General features: G+C 48.0%; 1 protein-coding gene across 13 annotated transcripts in view; it reads right to left on the bottom strand.

The window, feature by feature from the left end:
* Positions 1-11,642: 11,642 nt before the first annotated feature.
* Positions 11,643-16,061, bottom strand: part of FRMD4A (FERM domain containing 4A) — a 607,025-nt gene continuing 602,606 nt past the window's right edge. For all 13 annotated transcript variants that reach the window (XM_053895512.1, XM_053895513.1, XM_053895517.1 and 10 more), the window contains one exon: positions 11,643-12,771. In XM_053895512.1, coding sequence (XP_053751487.1) covers positions 12,669-12,771 — 103 coding nt within the window. In that variant the 3' untranslated portion in view covers positions 11,643-12,668. The remainder of the gene's footprint in view (positions 12,772-16,061) is intronic.

Here is a 16,061-nt window from a genome sequence, read left to right as displayed (position 1 = left end):
ACTTTGGGGGGCAGTTCGAGTGAAAGGGGAGCGTTAAGTTTCAGTGCGGCTCTTTCCTTTGAATCTTGAAGATGTGCCTCCCCTGGGATACTCCCATGAAGCCCCTCGCGGACTAGAAATGCACGGTATGGAATCATACCGCGAGTCTTGAACTATAAGCACTTTCTCACGGCATATTTATGTAAGAGTTTCCAGCTGTCCAGAGCGTCAGGAGCCAGCGCCGGTCCCCGAGGGTCGCTATGGGAACACTGTTATGGCAACTGGTTTTCATCACAGACTCCGCAGCTCGATTGGCTGAATTATAACCACACGCCAGTACTTCGGTGGTTAACGGTGTCCTTAAAGTCTTTTGAAATTTAAAAATAAGTTCTGGTGGTGGGGAATATCCAGGGGGACTGCAGTGCGGCTGGCGGCAGCCATGCGGTGTGAGCTGACCCATTCAAGATTTCGGAGCCATGCTCATTAAAAAAAAAAATGTTTTTTACATTTACCAAAAACAGTCTACTATAAAAGCTTTGATGACTTACTTATTTTTCCCCATTGTGAACTCCAGGGTCCTTTGTACAACTTGCTTGAACTAATAATCCATCGTGATTACTCTATTGAAGCAGGCCGCTTGGTTTTGTGGAGTCTCTCCTCCCCACTTTCAGGCACCAGCTTTGAAATAATAGCCTTCTCGGCTTTTCCTCACAGCATTCAGGCTTGGCACGAACTTTCACCGTGGAGAGCAGCTAAGAAGTTTGGAGCTCCTTTTTGAGTATTGTCAGTGACCCTGATCAGAAGCGTTCACCAAGCTTGTGCCGGCAGTGGGCGAGTGTCATTCGCACAGCCCGCCCCCCTCCGCCTCCCCTCCCCCTCCCCCCCTCCCCCGTCCCCGCCCCCGTGCCTTTCTGAACTCCCAGGTTGACAGCTCGCCTAAACCAAAGTACCTTTCTTCTCCAACTGCTCTTCCTTAAGCGCTTGGGAGAAATTGCCAACCATGAGCGTTGCAGTCTGAGCCTGCCTTAGAGTTTCTGTTGTCCTGTGAGGTAGGACAGTTAAAACTTGGAACTTTCCCGACCACCACTCAGAGTAAACCGTACAAGCACATAGGTACCTAAATGCATAAATAATTGAAACAAAAGCGCTTACAGAGTCTTCTCTTGTATTTCTTTTAAAAACATGGTGGTGGTGACCCTAAACTGGTTGACAAACCCATTAATAATGCCTTGTGACTGGCAGTTTGAAAACCACCGATTAAAAGGAAGTATCAGTTAAGGAAGAAAATGAGCTGGCAGATGAATTCAGAGCAAAGGGACTCTAATTTTAAAAAGTGTTTTAACCCAGAACTGCTCATGTATAGATAATTTGGATTTAAGAGCATAGTTATCCTAGTTTAACATAATAACAATACATTATTAAACATATTTAGGAAAATTTAAAAGTTTTTAAATATGGAGGTGTAGAGATCACACTCTGCGTTCAAGGTTAATGTGAAGCATAGAATTTAGAACCTTTTAAATGCTAAATCCTTCTGAAGCGGTAATTCTTAGATTTCAAATGAAGAGTCTGTCCACCAAGGGGAGAAAAACCACAACACTGCATATGATTGCAGTGTGGATAGATGACCACCTTATGCTGGCTGTCAGTTGTGTAAAGCAAGATTAAACAAGGTATAAAATAACTGAGAACCCAGAGGTGGGGTCGGGGTAGAGAAAGATGCGGAGTCTAGTATGCATCAAATATCTGTTGAGGGTTTGCTTAGCCCTTTATTTTTAATTTAAATTCAAGTTAGTTAACGTACAGTGTAGTATTGGTTTCTGGAATAGAACCCAGTGATTCATCACTTACCTATAAAACCCAGTGCTCATCCCGACAAGTGCCCTCCTCTTAATCCCCATCACCCATTTAGCCCATCCACCCACCTCCCCTCCAGCAACCCTCAGGTTGTTCTCTCTATTTAAGAGTCTCTTAGGGTTTGCCTCCCTCTTCTCTGTTTTTATCTTATTTTTCCTTCCCTTCCCCTGCGTTTATCTTTTTGTTTCTTAAATTCCACATGTGAGTGAAATCATATGATGATTTGTCTTTCTCTGACTACTTTCGCTTAGTGTAATACCATCTAGTTCCATCCACATTGCAAATGGCGAGATTTCATTCTTTTTGATCACTGAGTAATATTCCAGTGTGTGTGTGTGTGTGTGTACGTATATACATGTATGTGTGTGTGTGTGTGTGTGTGTGTGTGTGTATAGAACACATTTTTTTCCATTCACCAGTCAATGGACATTTGAGCTCTTTCCATATTTTGGTTATTTTATTTATTTAAGTTTATTTTGAGAGAGACAGTGTGAGTGGGGGAGGGGAAGAGAGAGGGAGAGAGAGAGGGAGAGAATCTCCAGCAGGCTCTGCACCTCAGCATGGAGCCTGACTTGGGGCTTGAACGCAGGAAAGTAGGATCATGAACTGAGCTGAAACCAAGAGTCAGATGCTTCACTGAGCCACCCAGGTGCCCCTTGGCTATTGCTGATAGCACTGCTCTAAACATTGGGGTGCATGTGCCCCTTCAAATTAGCATTTTTGTATCCCTTGGATAAATTCCTAGTAGTGCAGTTGCTGGGTTGTAGGGTAGGTGTATTTTTAACTTCTTGAGGAACCTCCATACAGCTTTCCAGAGAGGCTGCACCAGTTTGCATTCCCACCAATAGTGCAAAAGGGTTCCCCTTTCTCCACATCCCCACCAACATCTGTTGTTTCCTCGATCGTTAATTTTAGCCATTGTGACAGGTGTGAGGTGGTATCTCAGTGTGGTTTTGATTTGTATTTCCCTGATGAGGAGTGACATTGAGCATCTTTTCATGTGCCTGTTGGCCATCTGGATGTCTTCTTTGGAAAAGTGTCTGTTCATATCTTCTGTCCCTTTCTTCACTGGATTATTTGTTTTTTGGGTGTTGAGTTTGATAAGTTCTTGATAGATTTTGGATACTAACCCTTTAACTGATATGTCATTTGCAAATATCTTCTCCCAATCCGTTGGTTGCCTTTTAGTTTTATTGATTGTTTCCGTTGCTGCTCAGCCCTTTGAAGATTATTTCCCTAGGCTCAGGTAGGGCTAGATTGCATTTCTTTTAATGTAAAATTTTAAGCAAAGTATAACACAGAGAAAAAGGTACAAATCAAGAGAGTACCATATCATGGTAAGTCTTTCAATGTGAGCATCTCCCAAAGTAATTAGCACCTAAGTCAGGAAAGATTATGTTATTAACACCCCAGAAATCTCATGCCCCCGTCTAGTCCTACCATGGTCCTAGCGTCTAACATCATTACAGCAAAACAAAACAAAACCTCTACTGCTACATAATATACATACCTTAAAATTTAAAGTATATGGTGGATTTAGAATGTTCAGAGATGTGGGGCCATCACTAATCTAAGTTCAGAACATTCCGTCACCCCCAGAAGAAACTCTATACCCATTAGCAGTCATTCCCCACATTGGTTAGTTTTGCCTGTTTGTTAATTTGCTCATCTATAAATGGACTCAGTATATTTGACTTACTTTATGTTTGATTTCTCTATCTCTCTCTTTTTTTTTTTAATATTTGAGAGATGCAGCATGTGTGTGAGCTGAGGAGGGGAAGAGAGAGAGGGTGAGAGAGGATCCCAAGCAGTCTCTGTGATGTCAGTGTTCAATCTGATGTGGGGCTTGATCCCACAGACCGTGAGATCAGGACCTGAGCTGAAATCTTTTGATGCTTGGGGCGCCGGGGTGGCTCAGTGGGTTAAGTGTCCGACTTTCACTTTGGTCATGATTTTGTGGTTCGTGGGTTCGAGCCCTGTGTCGGGTTCAGTGCTGACAGCTCAGAGCCTGGAGCCTGCTTTGGATTCTGTGTCTCCCTCTCTCGTGTGCGCACTCTCTCTCTCTCTCTCAAAAATAAATTGAAAAAAGAGTTGGATGCTTAACCAACTGAGCCACCCAGGTGCCCCTGTTTCTTACAGTTTCTAATCCTCATTCTCATTGTGTATGGTTCTGGTTTGTTCATTCTCATTGCTACATCCCATGATTTATCTATTTTACTGTTGTTAGACATTTGAGTTGGTTCTAATTGTTGTATGAATGTTGGGTATGCATCTTTTGGTGAATATGGTTATACACCACGGTGTGAAATGTCTGGGACTTTGTACATACTCAGTTGTACAGGATACTGTCAAGGAATTTTCCAAAGGACTTGTACCCTTGACACTCCCACGAGCAGGATTTGAAAGTTCCAGGTCCTCCACATCCTGGCTACACATGATATATCCTGTCATGCTTGTTTTAGCCCTTCTGGTGGATTAAAATGGTATTGTATTGTGGCTTTAATTTGCATTTCCCTGATGACAGATAAAGCTGAGCATCATTTTTACGTGCTTACTGGCCATTTGGATATTCTCTTTTGTGAAGTTTTCTTTCCAGATTTTACTTTTGTCCATTTCTTCTATTGCCTGCCGTTTTCTTACTGATTTCCATTTCTTTGTTCTGGCTATGAGTCCTTTGTTAGATATATGTATTACAAATACTTCTCCCACTCTGTGGCTTGCCTCTGTGCTAGGTTACTTTTTATGCGAAGGGGAAATAATTTTATAACTAGCTCAGATGTTAACATAATCTTTGTTGGCTGTCTTTGCCAGATTTTATATAAATCATATGTGTCAGTCATCTTGTAATTTTTTCTCTTGATGGATGATGTCATCATATTGGTGTGCCTGAAGAGTATAGGATTTGAGAGAGAGGAAATCTAGCGAGTTTTTGTATTTTTGTTAAACTTTAGTTTTATTAGATTATTATTTAAGACTTGGCTATTGTTCTTTTCCTTTGCTGTGCAAGTTAAGATGCGTCTATGTGTGGTGTAGACACTGCGGGTTGCTTAGCCTGCTCTCATTCTCCTCTCTCTGCTAATAGAAGCTTCATTTGTTGAGAGCTGCAGTGTGCATAATTAAAGCTACTTGCTGATTTATGACTCTTTGAAATTAGGGTTGGTTATGTGATATGTTCTGCCAGTAGCCCATGTAGGAGAGGTCTGTTGGGTGGGAATTCCAGGAAAGCTGTTGCTTTTCTAAGAGAAAGAAACAGACTTAGCCGGCAGACATCTTCTGCCCATCCTGTATTCCTTTCTGGAAAGTGCTCCTGAGTCTCAGAGGCTTTTCACTGTCCTGCAATCATGACGATGAGAGATAGGTGCTAAAAATGGCAGAGTTGGTCGTGGGTGGTGTCGTGGGGTCAATGTATAAGCCTTGGGCTGCTTTCTTAGGTTGTCCAGAGAAAGACCGATAGGAGATGGAGATCTATTTATATTTACGCAGGCTGAAAAGTTCCATGATTGGCTGTCTGCAGCTAGAGACCTGGGAGAGCTGATGGTAGAAATTCCAGTCTGAGTCCAGATGCTTGAGACCCTGGAAAGCCAATGGTGTAAGTTCTAGTCTGACGAAAGGAGAAGACCAATACCCTAGTTCAACAAGTGGGGCTGAGAGAGGGAGCATGTGTGAGCGTGCTCCCCATGCCTTCAACTGATTGGACAAGGCCCACCCACACTGCGAGGAGCCATCTGCTTTACTCAGTCCAGTGATTCAGACATTAATCTCCTCCAGAATAATGTGTTTTTTTTCCCCCCCAAGTTTATTTATTTTGAGAGACAGCGCGCGTGCTAGAGGGGCAGAGAGAGAGGGAGACAGAATCCCAAGTCGAGTGTGGAGCCTGAGGAGGGGCTCAAAGTCACGAAACCATGAGATAATGACCTGAGCTGAAACCAAGAGTCAGACACTTAACTGACTGAGCCACCCAGGTGCCTGCATCCAGAATAATGTTGAACCAGACATCTGGGCACCCTGTGTACTGGCCACGTTGACACAGTTATGCATCACAGCGGTCTTCCTTGTGGCCTCTTGTTTTATGAGAGGAGTATGGGGTAATTTCCCGGTTTAGGGTGTTCCCACATATGTTGCTGAATTCAGCCCCTAAGAAATACAGACATTACTCAGATTTCTTGGCTTACAAAATCAAGACTTGTGGCAGGTATGTGACGGTGCTCTAGGGGTGTGCCTGCCTGAGCTGCGGTAAGGTGAGGCTTTGCCACATCCTGGTAAGACAGAAATGCACCCGTGTTCCTGTGCGTGAGTCTGTGGATATGGGCCCGGGTCATCTCAGCTGCAGAAAAGTCCTTAATCCAACTGATGTTAAAGGCAGTTCAGAGACCACCGGGTGCTGGAGACCCAGAGGAGTGCTTCTGGCCCAGAGGGACAATTCTGTCACCCGGCTTATTAGACGGAAGCATCTAGCTCTTGTCTCTCTCTGGTGTTTATCCCCAGGTCTTTGTTAGAGTAACAAACGGCTTTGAGAGGGAAAAGTCCTAAATACTTGTTACTGATGTGAAAGATACTTGAGAAGGTACAGGCTTGTGACTTCGTTATTTGGGGCAAAATCAGCTTTGATTCCCATTATGAGTCTGGGACTCACATTGTGCCCACGTGGGCCTAAAAGGTACTTGTGGCTTTTTGTCCTTTATCCAGTTTTTTAATAATTTTTTTTAATGTTTATTTTTGAGAGAGAGAGACAGAGCATGAGCAGGGCCACCTAATTGCTGAAGGAGGAATGGTTCCGTTTGGCAGTTTTCCACACTTGGAGAACCAGCACTCGGAGATCACTCGGAGAGGTAGGCTTGTGCCGCCTCTTCTGGGGCCTGAATCCCGGTTCTGCGGGTCCCGCCAGGTGCCTGGGGTGCCCACTGGGTCCTCTCCTTGAAGGGTTGACTCCCTGCTCCACAGAGCACCTCCTTCATGCTTCTAGGTCTTAACCTTCCCCCACCTTTGTTTCCCTGCCCTGAGTGGTAGCTACCACTGACCGAGCCTGCTTTCTTGTTAGCACCTTCTGGTGTGTTCTAGAATGTACTTTTTATTTTCTCCCTCCCTCCACTCACCATAGAATAGAAATCTCTGCGGGCCAGGGATTCCACACCTCTGGTTTGCTGCAGACGTGAGGTGAGAAGGAATGAGCGGATGGTCCTCCAGGGGTGATTGCAAGACTTTTGGATGATCCCAAGATTTTTGCCTGAGCCCTGGACGGTTGGAGTTGCCCGTGGCTGAGCCGAGGAAGGAGACGGTGGAGCAGGTTTGGAGGGGGAAGATCAGAGCGTGAGCTCTGGCCATGCTAGCATGTTAGATCATCTCCAGGTGGAGACGTTGACAGGAAGATGTCCGAGCTCGGGGACACGGCGATAAACACAGGTGTCGTCAGCCCCTACACGACACTTAAAACCGTGAGAGCAGAGGCCAGCTACCGGAAGAGTGGGGGACGGTGAAGGGGAGAGAACAGAGCCGCGATGGGCCGATGCCGGGGCGCCAGGGAGATGAAAACTACCGAGGAGGTTGGAAACAGGAGCCCCGACTGACTGTCGTGAGCAGGAAAACCCGGGAGGACGCCGTGTGCTGGCATTCCAGAGAAGGATGCGAGGGGACCCACTGTGTCGTGTAGCCGGTAAGTCATGTAAGATGAGAACTGAGAATTAACCGTTGTATTTGGCACTGTGGGAGCCGTCCTTGACCTCGACAGGAATTAACTGCTGCATTTGGGACTGTAGGGAGTTGTCCTTGACCTCGACAGGAGTGGTTTTGGTTGAGTGGGGGAAACAGCAGGTTGATGGCAGCGGGTTTCATAGAAAACGGATGAATGAATGAAAGTCCAAAGGAACTCACTTGGTTGTAGGGATAATAGTTGATGGAGAAAAAAATGGGTTTCTGATTAAAAAAAAAAAAAAAAATCTTGGTGCAACTGTAAATGTATGAGTTCTGTCAACTCACTGGTTAGTCTCCTGCGTTGCAAGCCAGGCCTTTCAGGTCCTATCTGAAGAGGCAGTGGCTGGGCTGGGGGAGGCTTCGCGCAAGGCCGAGAGGGGGAGCAGGGTTTCCCCCCTTCTCTGCCGCGTCTTCCACCGGCCGGCCCCTCGGACCAGGCCGGCAGGGAGATCCCGTTAGACACACCTCGATTTCTCCTCCTCTGGACTCCTTTTCAACTCTTCCTTCCGTCTGCTTACTGCTGGGCTACCTCGTTTCCCCTCGCGCAGTGCTTGTGTGCCTGTGTCTCATCTGTGTGCGTGTGAGCTGGAGAAGAGCTGGATTCCTCCCCGACGTGCAGTGAAGGGCCTCTGCTCGCCTTCACCGGTGGTTCTCCGACGCTCGCTTTAGAGAGAATCTTAGGCGTGAGCTTTTTTGAACTAGTATTTTGGGAGGAAGCGGCCGCAGCCCTGGCTATTTTTAATGCTTTCTACTGGGATTTGTGGATGTTTGTGTTCTAGTAACCAACATAATAGCTGTTTGGAATTGCTTTGTTAGCACTGTGAAAGGGGAGTGTGCGCGTGTGTGGCGTAAAAGGTGGGGAGAAGCAGGAAAAGAAATGTTCAAGTCCTGTCTTCCTGCGTGCCAGTTGCTTTTGTGGGATGGTCAGAGCTGAATGACGAGATGCTGAATTTATTTCCCGAGCCGTGACCTGTGTACATGTAAAAGACTTACAGAATACCTCCGTTTGTTTGTTTGACGTTAGTGATGATTATCTTGAGATATACAGGCCCTGGTTGCTTTCCCAAGGAAAGGCTTAGGAAGTGTAAAATGTCCTCATGGGCTCGCCTCTGACGTGCTTCACTCGCCTCCTCTGGGGATTGTTTTCATTTCTGGCAGGCGTTAGCTCGCTCTGGTGGCAAATGCTTCAGCAAGAGCTTTCCGTCCAGGGGGTGTTCTTGGCCTCCGGGCTTAGCGTCTCCTGCTGGTGAAGAGACGCACATCGGGTCAGGGGACCAGGGATGCAAGGGCAGTGCGGTCTCTACGAAAGTCGGCCAGTTGCCATTTTGTCCTTCAGCAGGGGGCTGGCTCTTTGCGCCTGCGGGCCCAACTGGCTGCTGCATCGGTGACGTGATGTAGATGGTGGTGACAGAGCGAGAGCTGTGGTGTGAGTGCAGGTCCAACAGCAGTGCTGGTGAAGAGCCTGAGCATCCTGCCTGCCTCCCCGATGGGTCCTGTGCCTCCTCCACAGACCCAGGGACCACAGAGAGACTAAGGATGGCCCAAACCCCGGATTGCCTCAGCGTTGGTTCCGCCATTCTGTGGGGACAGGACCCAGGCCCGGCACATGCTGCGTGTGGGTAACTACTTGTAAGGAACAGTGAGACACATGCTAACGTAGCAAGCATCCTGCCAGAGACTGACCTCTAACGTCTAATCCTTTTTGGTGGTAGGAGCACATCACTGAGAATATGTCGTCTTTGTATAATTAACAAGGCAATTAGAGAAAGGGAGACTTAGCCTCTACGACACAAACTGAGCTCTTCTGTATCTAGCAAGACCGTGAGGGTATCTATCAGCTTTAGATTGACTTAAAAGAAAAAAAAAATCCGAGGAGGACAAAGGCACCTGAATTACAGATTCCCGGAGCCTGTTGAAGCACGGACCGGTTAGAAACAAAATCTCCGAGAGGCAGCCAAGATCTTTTCATTTTGAAAATGCTTTAATAAGTGTTGACAACACTGTTCTGCAAAATGTAAAGGTACTATACAAATTCTTAATACAAAAAGAATAAATTAAAAGCAGATTTCTTTTTAATTCTGCAACTTTGTCTACAACATACATCCTTTTCATTGATTACAGTTGAACAGAATCCAGTAAAATCATTTTACATGCTCTACAGTCAGTTTCAGGAGCAACCTAATCCTTTCTCCCCATTATTAAACTAGAGTCCATTTTACACAACGTGTAATAAACTATTGACATTAATGTATATGTAAAACTTTACACCTAGTTAACTAAGCAGTAACTGGTCATCTGATAGCACCTGGAGGGGGGTTTGCTATATTTAGAACTAACACTGAATGAAAACAAATCGGGATTTTAACAGTTTCAACACTCACCTGCATATAATAAAACAAAACAAAAAAAATCCACCTGTCTCACAACAAAGTCTGATGTAGGTGTACCCAACAGTCTTCAGGCTAAACAGGCAATTTCTTACACGTGTCCCAAGAATCCAGTAGGGGCTTGTATCAGACCAGGGGCTTTATACTCCATCTTACTTTGTTTTAAAGAAATCGGGATCTGGGAAGAGCTTGCAAGTGCTTGGACAAAATAGCTATTGTTTCCCACCACACTGGTCATGAATCATGTCGGTCTCAAAGGACTAACAGTATGTACATTTTGTAGTAACTGAACGCAGCTCAACAGTAAAACCTGTTTGACTTAATCTCCGTCTTTACTACCAGACTATAATGGTGTTTGTTTGACCTGGATTTCCCTCCCACCCCATTCCTCGCTGCCTCCTGAATCCAAAACCCAAGCGTTGAGGAAGAATTTTCGTCTCTCATTCCTCGTAAACCCAACTGGGCTCAAAGCGTGATCCGATGGACGTCAGACCAGATTTGAAACTACGGTACGTGGTCACCCCGCAGCCACGTAACCCTGTCACCTCCTCGGTTTCTCTCTTGACTTGCCCTGCTGCACACGGTTCAGTTTGATTATCTGTGTGTCACTGGAGAGAAAGAAAGATGGCCCGGTGCAGAATATTCTGAATGGGGAAGGAAGAAAACCTGCGGGCTGTAGCTCTGATTGATCATCAAAATAAGGGCAACGAAAACCCCATCCCCTCCCTCCCCACGATCACTTCATGGCATTGGAACCAATTTTGTTTCTCCTGCAGGGTTTCCCCAGAGGTTTTGTGAGGATGTCCCTTTCTCCAGCTGTTATCACCACAGAGCTGGTGTGCACGGAGAGGGGACACCGGGCCCTCAGTTGCCCAGAGCGGTCCCAGCCTCAGTGGGACCCCACAGTGCTTTCCAAGCTACAGCAGAAGGAGAGCACTGCCACTGAATTCATTGTAGTGTCCATCCTACCCTCCTGGTCTGGTAGAGCCTCGTTACTCTCGGATTACACATACATAAAAAAAAACCAAAGATTTTTCTTTTTACGCTAAAGCTAACTGTGGTTCTGTTTGCCCACAAAATTACCCCACCCCGGCTCCTGTCCCTGGCTGTCAAAATGCCTTTGCAATAGGAAGTCATTACAAGTGAGAAAAAGCGTCCCCTCCCCCGCCCCCCCCCCCCCACCTGTGCCAGTAAGCACAGCGTACCCCCTCTGTGGAGACCGTGTTTGTGCCATTTGGAATAACCCAACGAAGAGTGTGCGCTCATTATTATAAAAGTATTTTTGAGGCCTTTGAAGATAGATGGCTTTCCGGTTGTGTATTAAGCAGAGCTCAAAACACATGTAAACGTGCAGCTCCCACACACCTTTTTTCTCTCTTCTTTCTTCCTCTCTTGGTGTCTGCAGACGAATGTGGGTACATCAAGGTAGCTGACGAGGCTGTAGGCGTACGGGCCCTCTGGGAGCAGGGACTTTCTCCCCCTTCTCCCCCCCCCCCCCACCCCTGCTCCGCCTGAGCTGAGAGACACGGGATAAAAATCTAAGGGCATAGTTGGGTTCTTTGAATAAGTGACACGTTGGTAGCCGGGTGCCGAGAGAAGTCGAAGTCGGATCTGAGCTCTTTGTCACACAAGTGCTAACAAATAGAAAATGAGCCACAAGGGTTAGAACACTCGAATGGATGGCCATGTGCTTTTCCCTTGGTTTCCCGTAAAAAAGAAAAACGAAACACCTTGTGCAAAACAGGACACGCTTTTACTGGTGGTTTTAATGAGAGAGAAGCGCTTGGCGATCACCACCTTCCCTTTCCTACAGATCCCAAAAGAAAAGCAGCTTTGTGTGGTGGGCTCGGACGGGAAGCCCCGCCCCCGCCCCCTGCCCCTGCACAGACCAGGCGGACCTGCTCCTCCCCGTCCACACTCCCAGGGATCTGGGGCAGCAGCTGGGTTAGCTCTCCGGGCTCTGGCCTGAGACAGTGGGTGGGACGTGGGAGAGAGGGATAGAGAGGGGGAAACCATTGACGTGTGGTGGGCTTGCACTTGTGATGAGTAGGAGCCGTTGAGAATTTAAAAGGTTTCACTGCAGAAAGAATGTCTTCCCCTTGGCCCCTCTTTTTTGTTTTTTTATTTTTAATTTTTTTTTTTTTTTTTTTTTTTTTTTTTTTTTAATCTTTGGCAGCATAGAACTGATTGTGATCCTCGGATGCATCTCTGACATGTTAAGCTTCCTTTTTCATTCTCCCCCTCCCCCGACAGCCACTCCCCCCTCCCCCCCTCCCACCCCGGGACTATTTCAAGTGTCAACGGAGTCCCATATTCCCCCGCGCGAGCGAGCGAGGCATCCTCTTCACCGAGTGCAGGCCGACCGTAGCTTCGTCTTTCTGGATCACCCTGTACTCGAGTCCCCTTTCCTGTTCTCTTCCAATGCCACCTGTCCACAGGAGTTTGATGTCCGCTACCTTCCCTGATGGCTCCCGGCCTGGGGGCTGTCACGGCAGGGGGAAGCCACCAAGGTGCCGTTGAGGATTGGCGCCTGGCTCTCCGTGGGCAAGAGAGCCAGAGGACACACAGTGGGACCGGAACCTTCCAGAATGTCTCCTCAGTCAGGTTTTTGAGGGTGAAGGGAATGCGGAGACGGGAGAAAAAAAGTGCTGAGGGCCGAAGCTGGTGCAGGGTGACAGTGCGTCTGGGTAAGGCAAATGAGAGGCAGTGAGGTGATCTCTGAATGGCGTTGAGGCGGTCAGATTGAGGCCGGCTGGCTCACACGAGGGTCCCGGGCTTGGCTTTTTCCTGCCCGTACCACTGGACGTCGGCTAGTTCTGGATAGAGGGAGGAATCCAGGAAACAGCTATCAGCGTAGCTCCTGCAGGGAAGGCAAGGAGAGGGGGTGGTTAGGGGAGAGCGAGGTTTAGGGGTTCAGGAGTTCATGCTCAGTTCGGCGGGGGCTGATCCTGATGGGTAGTCCTCCCTGTGCACGAGGAACTGGGCCTAATTCGGTGCCGAGTATGGACGAGGTGCTCACAAATGGGGGAAAAAATGCACACCGAGGAGACCAAAGCCTTGAACGCCCGTGATGGGGCAAAATGGAAGCAGTGGTTCTGAAACTGGGCTGCGTGCCAGAATCACCTGGGAACTCTCAAGGGTACTCCTGTTCGGGTCCTGCCCTCAAGATGCCGGTTTAGCGGGTCTAGGGGTGAGCCTGCGCCGTGGGAGCTTCCAAAGCTCCCCAGAGCTGGATTCCACGGGATTCTTCCTCCCGCAGCACAGCTGCTTCGGTTCTGCTCCAGGAGGCCTCAGGAGTGACCATGGGTTTTTATTCTATCGGAGAAGCATGTTCAAAATGTCAGGCTTCCCGATCGTGAAACACGTGGTATTTTGAAAGTGGTTTAGTCTTTGAATCAGTGCTCTTTACTTTTTATTTTCAGAGAGAGACCGTGCAAGCGGGGGAAGGGCAGAGACAGAGAATCCCAAACAGGCTCCGTCCTGCCAGCGCAGGGCCCGACGCTGGGCTCGATCCTGTCCTACCAACGGGGAGATCATGACCTGAGCTGGAACCAAGCACTGGACGCCTGACCGACTGAGCCACCCAGGTGTTCCCCGTCGGTGCTGTTTAAGTAACATGCATTGTTTTCTGATTATCAAAATGCTTGGAAAACATACAGGCAACTAAACTGAAAACAAAACACTTCCTAAAAAGTTGTCATGTACATTGAGAAGTAATTTTTACATATAGTTACACAGATGTACTAAAGCCAATAATCATTTCTGGGAAAAATAGCCCCTGTCTCATCCCAAACTGGCTCCTTCGGGGCAAGATAAAGGTCAAACTTCATGTCCATGAACATGGCCAAGGGGTAGCATTGCTAGGCAGGTGCCCAGAGGCTGGCTCAGCGACTGGGAACAGCCCCTGCAGCCTGAGAAGGTGAAGGCCTCTACTCAACCCCCACCCACCCGCCCAGTGCTGGCTGGCACGGCTCAACTCTGTACTCTGTTCAGAAATGACACAAAGCGGCCTGGTGTCGCCTGTGTGCTCTTTCCTTTTTCTTAGCGTAACTCGTAGTACCTTCTGAGATGTTTGTACGGACTCCTACAGGGATGGAACTGTGGGCCTTGACCCTCCAGCTGCTGAAGCCACATTCCTGTGAATGATGTTGGTCTGTGATACCCGGTTAGTAGCTCTGTGTTTTTACTGCTGGATTTTCGAGGCTGACACCCCATCTTGGGGTAGAAATCTCTCTTTGGAAACACCACGAGGATTCTGCATATGTGGCGGAAGCTGATTTCCTCCCCTGTTGCTGGTGCTGCTTTATGGGTGGGGATGTGTGAAGAGACCCTAATCCAACATGGTACAGGGAACAGTGAGTTTAAAGAGCAGCCCCATGAGCCAGTTTGTAAGAATCAACAGTTGAACCCATTTTTCTGTTCAATTCGCTGACCTCTCTAGGAACAAAGAGCTGAAGGCATTGCGGATTTTGTAAATGTTTGTCATCGGGCTTTTGAAACACTGAAAGGGGCACCTGGGTGGCTCAGTGGGTTAAGCATTCGACACTTGATTTCGGCTCAGGTCGTGATCTCATGGTTTGAGAGAAAGAGTCTTGAGGAGGGCTGTGGGGAGCCTGCTTGGGATTCTCTCCCTCCCTCTCTTTGCCTCTCCTCTGCTCTCTCTCTCAAAAGAAACCAACTTAAAAAAAACAAACATACCATGAAAGTTGGAAAAACTCAAAGCATCTGTGGCTCACTGTGGCCTTTAATGGGAGTCCTGGGCCTGGAAAGCCTGAAATACAGTGGGGTTAATGCTGCTTTCAGAAGCAAAAGTGCCATCCAGGCCCATAAGATGCTGGCCACGGAGATCTGTTCCGATATTTAAGTGGTAAAGGGCTAACTCGATCGCACCCATCCTGCAAACTCCCTCCCCAAGCTGACAACACTGACTCTTGCCATGGTGCCTGAGGGACTGAGAAAGTGTTTCCGGGAAAAGGTGGCATACGGTGGCCCACAGGGGGCATATAGTGTTTTTTGGGGGACGGTCCCTCCCTAACATTCGTCCTGGTGGTGCCCTCCACTCTCCCCAGGGTGGGCAAGCGGGCCAAGTCGAATCTACCCACCAATGTCATGGTTCAAAGCAGGGCAGAGGCCCAAGCCAGGCCACGTGGCCCTCACACCCGGAGGATGGGTTTCCTCCTGAGAAGGCAGTTCTTGGTGGGAGCAGGAAGCAGAAGGGGAGCTAGAGAACCAGAAAGCTCCAGCTCCCTGTTGCCCAGAAGCACGAGACCAGCATGAGCCTGTAAAACGCATCCGTTTCTAAAAGAACAGCTGGATCCAAGCTGTGTTTCTGGAAGTTGGAATAAATTCAGGTTACCTGCTCAGCCAGCCAGAGAGAAGACATTTGCCTTAATCCTAAGGAGCCTCCCCCCTAGCTCTTTGCTCCTGGCAAGAATGACCTCCCTGAAGTTTGCACGTCAAAGAACTGGGCTTCGGGATAGTTCCAGGAGGAGACCAGACAGAGCATTTCCATCTCAAAGACACAGGGGAAGAAGGCAAGTTTCTCCAAGAAGGATTTTGTTTCTTAAATCCTGATCTTTTGAAATATCTGCAAAGCTTTTGGAGATGAATAGGGGGGTTTGGGGATTGGTAAGAAACGATGGGGTGGGCTGTGAACTGTTTCCAGAGCTGTGTTACTGTTCCTGTAGAGCCTGGGTTTGTAAGACGGGGGACGCTTGTCTTTAGTTCCTCAAGGAGTGTGGTTGCAACTTGACTGAGTAAAGTCAACAAGCTTTAAACTTTAAAATGTAAAATTTACTCAGTTGAATTTTGTTTGACAGTTTGGTGGCGGCCGTGGGATCCAAAGAGGACTTCAGCCAGCTTCGGGGACAAGAAACAGAGACCGTGGTACCTGCAAACCCCTTGAGTTCTCTTTGTCACCATCTCTGAGGGCCCTGGGTAAGTACCTCTCGGTTTCGAGCTCTGCCCTCTTGGCCTTAAGCTCCCCATCGAATCGGCTGCCCGGTCCAGCGGTAACATTCGGTTTGGACTCCCAGGAGGCGCCGGGCGAGTCCTCAGCCCTTGCTTACTCTGTAACCCCAGTCCAGGGCCTAGCCGCTCAGCCTGAGCTGGCAGGTGGTTCCACCTGGAACCTGAGTCCCCAGCCCTCGG

This window comes from Panthera pardus, unplaced genomic scaffold, assembly GCF_024362965.1.
Source record: "Panthera pardus isolate Hobbes unplaced genomic scaffold, ASM2436296v1 HiC_scaffold_6, whole genome shotgun sequence".
In the NCBI taxonomy this organism is placed as follows: Eukaryota; Metazoa; Chordata; class Mammalia; order Carnivora; family Felidae; genus Panthera; species Panthera pardus.
Note: the sequence above shows the minus strand (reverse complement) of the source record. Positions and strands in the feature narration are given on the sequence as shown.